Below are 11,850 nucleotides of genomic sequence, written 5' to 3' on the forward strand. Positions count from 1 at the left end.
GAAGTATTACTGGATTAGAAAACAGTTTAACAGCAATCCATTTATATTTGGTGATTTTAATACCCCACCCTTTCCAATAGATAGGTGATCTAAATCAATAAAAAGCAGTCAGAGTAACATCAGAATGAATTGACACCATAAATCCAATGGCCTAACAGAGATCTACAGAATATCCCACACAAACACCAAAGAAAACATGTCCTACTTGGCAGCACATGGAAGCTTTTCTAAAATAGACCACATCTTGGAACACAAAACAGATTTTTACAAATTCAAAAAGATTGAAATAACTCCATGTCTTGCCTCAACACAATGCAATAAAACTTAAAAGTGACAGGAAGCAAATCACCAGTAAACATCAAAACTGACGGAGGTTAAGCATTAACTGAATAATGAGTGGGTCAAAGAGAAAAGCAAGAAAAAATTCTGGAATTAAATGAAAATGAAAACTCAATGCAACAAAACCTTTGGGATATTAAAAACAGACCTTCAAGGCAAGTTTGTTGCCCAAAGGGCCTACATTAAATATTCAAAAAGAGCTCAAAAATGATTTCATAGTAGGTCTTGAAAACTTGAAAAACAAAACAAACAAACAAAAAACAAAATCTAAACCCAGTCATTAACAAGAACTAGTACAAATTAAACCAATAAAAATTAATGAAACAGAAACCAAGAAAACAATGCAAAGAGTTGATGAAGTTAAGAGCTGGCTCTTGGAGAAGACAAATAACTCTGAAAGAACCTTGACCCATTTGGGCCACTGTAGCCCTGGTGTATCTTGTAGACAGATTGCAGGCTTTGTTGCTGGGTGATGTGGATGATTGCTTTTCACCTAGGGTGGCATGAAGATTTTAGTATAGCCTTGACAATAGTCTCTTATGCTTGATGGGGGATTGAGGACAGAGGAGTGCACTATGGGACCCTTTGACCAACAACTCAAAAAGGTATTACTTGTTCCTGGCATTGGAAATTTTACGTGGTGGCAAAAGATGTCTAGTGAGGCATAGTCTTCGCTATTGTAAGGGAACCCCGTTTAACTTCCATACACATATGCATATTTGAGGATGTTCTTATAGTAGTAGATTTCCATATAGCTCTTCAAAAGAGCTTTAGTGTTGGTTGACTCTTTCCATATTCCATCTTTTACCATGACATCCTGTTGGGAGCCAAGTCCTAGCAGAAAGAGGCTATCTTCTTTGCAGTCATCTCAGGCCATATACCTTGACAAGAGACGTGTTTTCAACAGCTCACAACAGCTGTGCACACTCTGATAAACATCTTGTTTTTCCTCACATATCTTGTTTTGTTGTTTAATGTCCCCAGCTGCAAGGCGCACGTAGTAAAGTGTCTTCAGATTAATTCCCCTGTTTGTGCTTATATATACCCATGATTTCTTTTCAATAAATGGGACTTGATCAGACTCTCTGCCTAGTCTCTATTCTTCGCGTCTCTTGCCTCTCTTTCCCCACTCTCTCTCTCTCTTGCTAGACCCTGTTGACTGACCCCCATGGACCAAAGCACCTGGCCCTCAAACGTGGGGCAGTGTGGGCCAGGTTACCTAGTGCCCAAACGTGGGGCAGCATGGAGCAGCGTGGAGCAGCGCGGGCCAGAGCAATATCCCATTCCCTTCCCTACTTAATCTGTCTATTCTAATTTTCCTGTTATCTTGTTGTTAATACTATCCTCTATTTTCCTTTCTTTGAAAATGTCTCTCCCTCTCCCTAGTCCTTTAACAGCTATCTAATCTTTGTGGGTATATGGATTTAAGCACACATGTCTAAAGCTTAAAAACTTACATCAACATACAAGAAGAAACATAATATTTATCTTTCTAGAGTATTATTTTTAGCTATATTATTTAGCTGCAAATTTCATAATTTTTGTTTTTCTGTAATAACTGAATATTCCATTACGTAGTTGCAGCATGTTTTATTAGCATAATATTTTTACTAGCAACCATCCTTGTATTCCTAAAACAAGACTAACTTGTCATGTTCAGTGGTCTATTCAATATGTCTTTGAATACTACTTGCAGGAATGTTATTACTTCTTGCTACATGGTTATCAAAAAATGTTTATAGTATTTTTCTTTTTGTTGTGTCTTTATATGGCTTTGGTAATAGGGTAATACTGCTTCATAGAATGAGTTCTATAGTGTCCATTCCCTTTCTATTTTATGGAATAGAGTAAGAAGCATTTGTTCTCACTGTTCCTTGACTATCTGATAGAATACTGCAGAGAATCTATCCTTTCTGTGTGGATAAAATTTTTTCCTGTTATTTCTTTGACAAATTCTTAAGAATAGGCCGGCTGATAGCAAAAATTGAATTTCACAGTGATACCCTAACAAGCATGAATTTTTTTCAGCTAGGTTTAACACAGCCAAAGAAGTCTTCTTTTCTGAAATTGTTTACTTATTTCATTTCAGAAAGATAGTCTATCTAGGCCTACTATTTATAATAGACATTTTCTTTTAGGACATGTTACTTAATTGATTATAGATATCATGGTTTTAGAACAGATACATAGATATTTGTATTTTTTGTCCCTCTGTGGATAAGGCAACATCCTCTGATGTCTGTTTTAATTAATTACTTTTTCTTTCATGAAGTTTGACTGTGTTCATCATCAGTGTGGACACCAACAAATTTACCCTAATTTGAGTCATCTTAAGAAAAACTCATTTTTGGTACAAATTTGAACAGGTTTAATTTTTTATTATTAAGTGAACAAAAAAATGATGAAAAATAAAGTTTGTTCGACATTGAGATTTTTAACATTTCTAAAGTATCAGCGAGGAACCCAGGATCAGAAAGACAAACACTGTATGTTATCTCCTGTCTATGGTACTTAGCTTTGATCTCAGGAATTAGTTTATTACCTGGAATAACTCCATAAACCTGGAAAGAGCAAAGAGGCCATGGTGGGAGAGGGAGGAGTACTAGAAAGGGAATATCAGTATATATGTGATGTAAAGTGAAAAAATGGGAAAAATGGTTATCCAATATCAATTGGTCAACCCTAGACACATATGTAAACCAGCAATAAAGACAGGCTATATTTAAATATTTGTTCAGTTATTTATACATATATGTAGCAATAATACAATATATGCATGTCAAATTATAATTAGATAAAAAGAAAAAAATCATTATATAGAGAGTAGAGTGAGACAGGGGACAGAGGGTAGCTAGGAGAGGTTAGAGGAAAGGAGGAATGATGTAATTAAGTTTAATTAAACATAAAAAGTTTAAAAGGAAGTAGCCATTTACATTTAATCACACATTTAAATATAAAACTTAAAGAATCTTTTAAGGATTGGATCAGTATTGATTACCCCAGAAATTGATAGGAAGGATGAGAGCTTTTCATTTATTAAGCCCAATTTGGTCTCTCAGAATATTGACAAAATCAGCAACCTTCTGTGCATCATTGTACAAGCAGAAGAACAAACTATGCAAACCAAAAAGTTGAGTGCCTCTTTTTGATTGCTGTACATATGGCTCTCCTGACCAGGCAGGGTAGTCCTCATTTTCCTTAAGTTCAGGATGAACCTATTCACAAAATGAAAGTCAGCCAGTTATTATTTCTATTATTAATATTTATTTAACACCCTTATTTGAAAAAATTTGAATAATATTTTGAAAAAAATGTTATGAATGTAAATCTTAAGGAAAAATATGTATCTCATTTATGTGGACCAGGGTGCTACCAATCTGTTAGTTATGTAAAAGCTAGATATAAGAACTATGCATATATTTTTGTAATATAGTTGATCTAAGATGGAATATATTATTCTAGGAGTAGACAGAATTGGTACTTGACTATGGACATGGTTTGACCAAGGGACAATGAAGAATCTCTAATCAGTTCTTTTGTCAGGAAACTTCCATGTCCTCAGTGTCATCCCTGATGTGCCATTTGTAATTTATTAGTCTTCTTAATAGACAATTTTGCTTTCCTCTCTTTCAACAATATTTGTTTTCCATAAATTGTAGACACAAAGCTACAGAACTGATGAGAATTTCACCTGGTGGGTTAAAATTCTTCCAATTTATGGATGATGGTGCTGAAATAGTTGGGATACGTTGACTCTGCCCAGGAAAGGCATTGTCCATGTTATTTCTAGGAATCATTAATATATCAGACGAGCCTTATGTTGTGGGGTGTTGAGTGAAACACTTTTGATCTGCTACAAATCTTTTAGTCCCTAGACTTTTTATGATATTGCCTGGCCAAATTTCATGGTGGCAGGCAGAGAATCAGTCCCAAGTTTAATGTTCATTATAGATGTTACATCTTTCATAAAGAACAAAAGCTGTAAGGTTTAAAAGAGACAACTTACCTGGCTGAGTATAGTCTTAATGTCTTGAAGATTTTTTGTGAGTTTTATGATTTGTCTATCAATCAATTTAACTTTTGATATGATAGTATAAGGAGTTCCATCAAGATCAGCCATATTGTTTTCTACATGGTATGGAAGGTTTTTCCAGGCAGCTAGCATTCTGATTGTCACATTCAGAAGCACCACAGGCTAAGCAAAAATGATTAAGCATCACATTAATATAAGTGTACAATTGGGGGTTGAATTTTATATGATAACTAGTTTAGTATTCTTGGCTTGTGAAGCTGTGGATGATTGACTAAAGCAATACTGAATCAGTGGTTTGTGAAGCGTCTATCCATGGAGCAGCTCCCAGTAGGCTCTTTCTCTTTCTTTACCTTTTCTTATGTTTTACAATTGTTATGTACCTAGCACATATACAGAATGCTGGTCTAGCAAAACATCAGGGAGAACAGATTATATGTGTGTCATGCACATATATTATGATAATTACTTTAAATTATGTGGAGATTGGTTATGAGCAGATCATGAGCAGCCTAAATATAGTAAAAAACATACTAGCACTGCCTGCGTAATCCATACTCCATGAATCATTAATAACATTTTACTGGACCTGTATGTAAAGACCCTAGAGAATGGTGTCAGGTAAGAGTAAAAAAGTAGGCAGAAGAGCAGAAGTATAAGAAACATCTTCCAAGTTAAGAAGAGTTGATGTCATGGTTAGTAGTGTACAAAGTTTCCCAAGGACATGCTTTAGTAATAGTAAAAATTGCAACTCTAGTTCCTTTAAAAAAAAAAAAAAAAACGCCTGCATGTAAGAGTAAATTTAGTTATAAAAATTCAAATCAATTCCAAGTCTCTTCCATAATAAAAGGTTCAATTCTAGTGGTAAAGCTGTTATTAAAATAGGGAATGATTGATGACCAATTCATGGATTTGCTTTCAAGTTACTCTATAACTTTTATTTTACATGTACTTTATTAGCTATATGGTATGCCTGTCTTGTGTTGCTTGTTCTTTCTGCACATTCCTGAAGGTTTGGTTACTGTGTCTAGATAGTATTTGTTATCAAGACTTACCTGCATTCTTTCAGCCTTCCTTTTGCTGTTTGGGATAGAGCGGGATGAAGTGTGACAAGTCATGGTCGGCCTGTTCTGGAATTTCTGTTGTGGATCATACTCTGTATCCTAGAAATTAAAAAAAATCAGTTGGAGTTTTGGAATTGAGTAAATGAACTTGTGAACAGACTGTTAATTATTAATGCATTTTTCTATAGGTGCTGAAAATATTTATTTTTTCTTTTTAGTTTTTTTTTTTTTTTTGTAGAATTTCACCTATGAGTACTGTATTTACGTAATGATCAGCCTACACTCTCCTGTCTGAATGTCCTCCTAGAGCCACACTTCCTCTCAACATTATGATTTCATTTTTCAAAGACATGGTGTTCTTCACTGAGTTTATTTGGCATTTTATGAAAACACACATACAAATACCTCTACAATTAATTAATGGAGAGATATACAAAGTTTCAATAAGCTACGAATTTTTCACATTTCATAAAATAAATCCCATAATTCTCATTAATTCATTTTCTTGAAAATGATTATCAAGATATACCTTGAATAAATAAAATTCATGTATGTGATAAGGGATGGAGAATGTAAACCCTCCTGAGGCTTGCACAGTGAGTGAGTCCTCCTTGGACAGTTCAGTACACTCCATGGAAGGAGCTACATGATTTTCTTTTTTTCTTTATTTTTGTTGCACAGACACCACACACAAACAAATATAAATATGAATATGTACATATGACCTCCTAAGTCCATAATGTTGCTCAAATGTCAATGTGTTTCTTGATAACAACTTGGAATTGGACAACATATCGAAGGCCTTTTCCCTGAAGAGTACTGGTTCTCCATCTATTTGAAGTGATTAATTGCTTATAATCCCTCCTGCATGGGTAGGGAACTTGTAAAATTTCTATCCATGAGTTAAGTTGTCAAGAATACATTAAATCTCTAAATTAAGAAATTAAAAAAAGAAACTCTTGGTCTATTTGCTTCTTTTCATTGGCAATGTAAATCTAATTTTCATGTCTAAACATTTAACCTTTCATCTCTTTACAACTTTACTGTTCTGATTTCTCTGTCCATTAAAAGTTACTATTTACAAAGGAAGCACTAAACCATCAAATTTACAAAATATTATTTTAATGATTATCTTTCTTTAGGATTAGAGTTCAGTACCTAGTACATATATGCTTTCAAACCCATGATTTCTGTTGGAGCAAACTGATATACTTACTTTAATTACACATTATAAATTTATACTTTTACTTCCTATTAGCACTGGCTCTATATACCTTGAATATATCAAATTCACAAAGATTTAAGAATGTAATTGTGCTGATTGCAATAGTATCCAAATATATCTTAGGAAATACTCCACAATGAAAAAATTTAAAGTGTAAGATATAATTTAATATTTGCATATTAATTAATTTCTAAATATTACATGTTCTTATATATTATTTACCACCTTCATTATTTAAATGTATTAATCAGCTAAATTGTAAGTATTTCATGAGTTGTTAGGGATCTTAAGATTAAAGGCTGCCAACCAGGAATGGAGGAAAAAAACAGTGATTACAGAGGACAATATCAATACATTATATTGCACACACGGTTTACTGCACATACATGCTGATATTCATTGATGCTGCAACTCTCATCTCTTTTTGCTTCCTGGGCTGATGTAAAGTGGATAAGATCCAGCTTTCAAAGTACATTAATCAGGGAGAGAAAGCCTGGTTATGTTTCTAACCCAGTTCTCACCTTGTAATGGTAAACTCATGTCCTCAAATTCTTTAAACAATGGCTCCTAGATTTGGGGGTTTTGAAACTGTTTCCATCATACTAATTCTTCTCAATGTAAGAGATCCATCCAATTTGATTCTCCTTTATTGGCTATGTGCAGTGTGCTAAGTGAACAAAGCCAGTGGAGACTACCCCTAGCACCCAAGAACAGGACATTAGAGCTCTTTTCATTCATTTCTTTTAGGACATTCTAACAAGAGCAGAAAGTTAAGGGGGAGGGGAAGAGGATCAGGTATGGGAAGAGACCGGAGAGAAGTCCAGAGGGTCAGGAGAATGAATAGAAATATGTAGCAGTGGGTGGGGAAGGGGGAATCACTAAAATGTCCCAGATGCCAGAGACCAAGAGATTCCCAGGACCCAGTGGGGATATTATCCAAAATACCCAACAGAGGGGAGACAGAACCTGAAGAGAGAACCTCCAGTAGATAGGCATGGTCTTTAGTTGAGGGATGGGCCATCCACCCATCTCAAAATTTTTAACCCCCAAATTTTTCTGCCTAAAGGAAATACAGGGACAAAAAATGTAGCAGAGACTGAAGGAAAGGCCATCCAGAGACCACTCTCACCTTGGGATCCAGCCCATCTGCAGATAACAAACTATTGCTGATGCCAACCATTGGAACTGAGCAGGGAGATGGGCACAATGGAAGAGTTAGGGAAGGACTGAAGGAGCTGAAGGATATTGCAACCCCATAGGGAGAACAACAATATCAACTAACAGGATCCCCCCACCCCTAGGGCTTCCAGGAAATAAATCACCAACCAAAGAGGATATATGGATGGGTTCATGTCTGTAGCTACACATGTAGCAAAGGATTGCCTTATCTGGCATCAATGGGAACAGAGGACCTTGGTCCTGTGAAGGCTTGTTGCCCCAGTGTAGGGGAATGCTAGAGGGGTGAAGCAGGACTTGATGGGTGGGTGGAGGAACACCCTTTTAGAAGAAAAGGGGAGGGGATAATGGGATGGGGAGTTTGTGAAGGGAAGACTGGGAAGGGGGACAATATTTAAAATGTAAATAAATAAAACAACTAATAAAAACATTAGAGAAAATCTAAGATTGCATTCAAATGTATTTTTAAAACGCTTTCATTTTTTTTCCAAAAATTTAGTGAGTTTATGAAACCAACTTCTTTTCCTCCGATGTTCTAGTGGTTTTTGCTTTCTTGAGCCTGCGAATGTGTATTATTTGGATTTTGATTCATGATGTCTTCCCATTTAACCCGTAGCATACCTAGTTATTGACATAGGGAACTTTTCACGGAGAAGCCAGGTGTTAGTGAGGTACTTACAAAGTCATTTAATGTTTCTGAAGAGAGGTTGTTGAAGTTCTCGGATATGGTGCTTGTCATGTTAAAAATGTAGTTGAGGACCTTCTGGTCACCCCCATCTTTCATGATAAATCTGGGCACGGAGGCCACATTCTCCCACATGAGCAAGTTTGACAGTAGCAGCAGCAGAAGAAGTGCCCCTGCTATAAGGAATGAAATCACAGAGACAAACTATTCATGTGAAGTCACAGAGTCCTGCTATGTAGTGAAACCTTGTCTAGCCACCATGCCTCTCTTACATGAGATGGGTGGGAAAAAAATACAACTTTCACTATAGAAATTTAGTTAATAATTTCCATTAGATGGCATGATAAGAGGAGTTCTAGGACAATGATATGTGCTAGCTTCACTGTCAATGTGCTTTTGACAGACATAAACCTAAACTGCATCACCAGCTTGTCATTTCAAGAGGGAGGAAACATCAACTGTCACTATAAAAAGGAAATTTATACTTCAATGATACTACTACAAAGTTTCTTTTTAATATTGAAATGTGAGTCTTGGACTGGGGAGATGTCTTCATAGTTGAAATACTTAGCAAGAAAGTGTGAAGACTGGAATTTGAATTCCTGGACTCTGTGATATTCCAGTTTCCCTATAATTGTTTGTCCACAGGTGGGGACCTTGAATCCACAGCCTAAGCTTGCTGGCATGAGTAGTTATAATGGTAGTCTTTGCATTTCATTACGAGACCCTGTCTCTATGAGTACAGTTAAAGAACTATGGAAAGTGATTTTCTGTACAACAAAACTTTCATTCTCCATGAAACACATACACAAAAAGGAACACTAATAAATGTTCACACTATACACAATCCATGAAAATAAAGAGAGGAAATAAATTACAAGCCTTCAGGAAAAATAAATTTTACAGAGACTTTTATAAATGTTACTTGAAATGTCCAATATTAAATTGAGAATTATGAAAATATTTATGCACAGGAAATAAATACCTACACACTAGTAGCTAAATAAATATATCACAGTATGTGTAATGTACAAGTTAACTAAACAATATATTAAATGTAATATTTAATTAAGTAAAATAATATTTTCAGAATTTATTCTGCCTTTTATTTTTCCAAAGACATGGTGCTCTTCCCTGAGTTTATTTGACATTTGATGAACACACACACACACACACACACACACACACACATCTACAGTTAATTAATGGAGAAATATACAAGGTCTAAATCAGCTACATTTTACATTTTCTAAAATATATCTCATAATTCTCATTAACTCATTTTCTTAAAAATATTATCAAGAATATTACTTAAAGGCAAGTAGCTAGTTCCTGTAGCTCACATTTTTATTTGCAAATTTATTAGGATTAAACCAAATTCTTGAAGCCCTACAAGACACACATCTGCTAGTGTTGTCTGTCATAGCTAAGTATTACAAGTTTAATCAGATTGACTCAAGTCAGGAAGTCCATGGTGCCTTGGAACCTGAAAGCATTAACTGCATGATTTAGGAGTTGTGGCAAATTAGACCCAGAGACTTCAGGGGACTCATCCCAGCCACAGTTCTCAGTTTCAGCAGCACAGCCTTTTTGAGATAGGGCATTCCTTGCTCTGAAGTTGTCCTGTAGATGCTGTGTGGATGCATCTCTAGTTTCCACATATTAGAAATCAGTAATGTACCCACCTTTTCTCCTCACTCCAATCAAGAAAGCAAACTTTCTACAGTTGTCATATATCTCTGGAATAAGGCAGGCTAACCTTTTTGAGAACCACTATTTTAAATATCCCGCACAGTTCCCTTATGCAGCAAAGATTAGAATGTTGTAAGTACTACATGACATCAGAGAATGTGTTCTATGCAAATGTCTATTGCTATAAGTTATGCATTAATTAAGCTTTAAGGAGCCTAAGTAAGGGAATACTTACAGGGGTGTGGTTGAATCTTAGACAGCCGCATGTATGAAAAATCCCACCACAGTGTGGGTACCGACTGAGGAAAGCTACTTCACTAGAATCCAGCATTCAGTTAACTTCCCACCACCTATATAGTCCAGCAGACCTCCCCCAAAGCTATTCAGATATGATCTGCAGGAGGAAAGAGATGTATAATCCTAGATGAGGGCCTTGTGACCCCTCAGGGAATGTTAACTGCCCCATCAACATTGCTGGACTTGTAGATATACCTTTTTCTAATTTGTGTACAATGACTAGCTTCCATGAGGTTACAGATCACCATAGTCCCATCTACTTCCTGATGTCTAATATTCATGTCACAGCCAGAGGAATGTAGCCATTTCCTAACACTCCTAACACTTTTTCTTTCCCTCAAGTGCCCATGTTCATCTGTTAACTCTTTGTAAAACGACTTGAACCATTAATTGTTTGCATATTTTTAAGCTATAATATGACCATCAGGCATCCATACATAGTAATAATCATTTATTTATTTAAGCATAGCAACAGTCATTTATTTTCAGCACTTTATTTTTATTAAGTATTTTCTTTATTAACATCTCAAATGTTATTCCGTTTCCCAGTTACCCACCCCCTGTAAATCCCCTATTTCATCCCCCTCTGCTTCAATGGGGGTGTTTCCCCACCCACCCACCTACCCACTCTTGCCTCCCTGCCCTGGCATTCACTACACTGTGGCATAATGCCTTCACAGGACCAATGGCCTCCCCTCCCATTAATGCCCAACAAGGCCATCCTCTGCTACATATGTGGCTGGAGCCATAGGTCTCTCTATGTGTATTCTTTGGTTGGTGGTTTAGTCCCTGGGACCTCTGGGGAGTCTGGTTGGCTGATAATGTTTTTCTTACTGTGGGGTTATAAGCCCTTTCAGCTCCTTAAGTCCTTTCTGTAACTCCTTCATTGGAGACCCTGTGTTCAGTACAATGGTTGGCTGTTAGCATTCTCTTCTGTATTTGTCAGGCCCTGGTAAAGCCTCTCAGGAGACAGCTATATCAGGCTCCTGTCAACAAGTACTTCTTGGCATCTACAATAGTGTCTGGGTTTGGTGACTATATATGGGATGGTTCCTCAGATGGGATAGTCACTGGATGGCCTTTTCTTCAGTCTCTGCTCCACACTTTGTCTCCATATTTTCTCCTGTGAGTATCTTGTTCCCCCTTCTAAGAAGGACTGAAGCATCCACACTTTGGTGTTTCTTCTTCTTGAGCTTCATGTGGTCTGTGGACTGTATCTTGGTATTCTGAGCTTTTGGGCTAATATCCACTTATCAGTGAGTGCATACCATGGGTGTTCTTTAATAACTGGGTTATCTCACTCAGTATGATATTTTCCAGTTCCATCCATTTGCTTAAAAAT

General features: G+C 36.3%; 1 protein-coding gene across 1 annotated transcript; it reads right to left on the reverse strand.

The window, feature by feature from the left end:
• Positions 1-3,368: 3,368 nt before the first annotated feature.
• Positions 3,369-10,477, reverse strand: LOC117714273 (prolactin-5A1). Its single transcript, XM_034510973.2, has 5 exons — positions 10,447-10,477; positions 8,514-8,695; positions 5,425-5,532; positions 4,346-4,534; positions 3,369-3,554 (listed from the first exon to the last, which is right to left on the reverse strand). Exons 1-5 carry the CDS (start codon positions 10,475-10,477, stop codon positions 3,369-3,371), a joined length of 696 nt encoding a protein of 231 aa, XP_034366864.1.
• Between the last annotated feature and the right edge of the window lie 1,373 nt (positions 10,478-11,850).

This window comes from Arvicanthis niloticus, chromosome 8, assembly GCF_011762505.2.
Source record: "Arvicanthis niloticus isolate mArvNil1 chromosome 8, mArvNil1.pat.X, whole genome shotgun sequence".
NCBI classification, from domain to species: Eukaryota; Metazoa; Chordata; class Mammalia; order Rodentia; family Muridae; genus Arvicanthis; species Arvicanthis niloticus.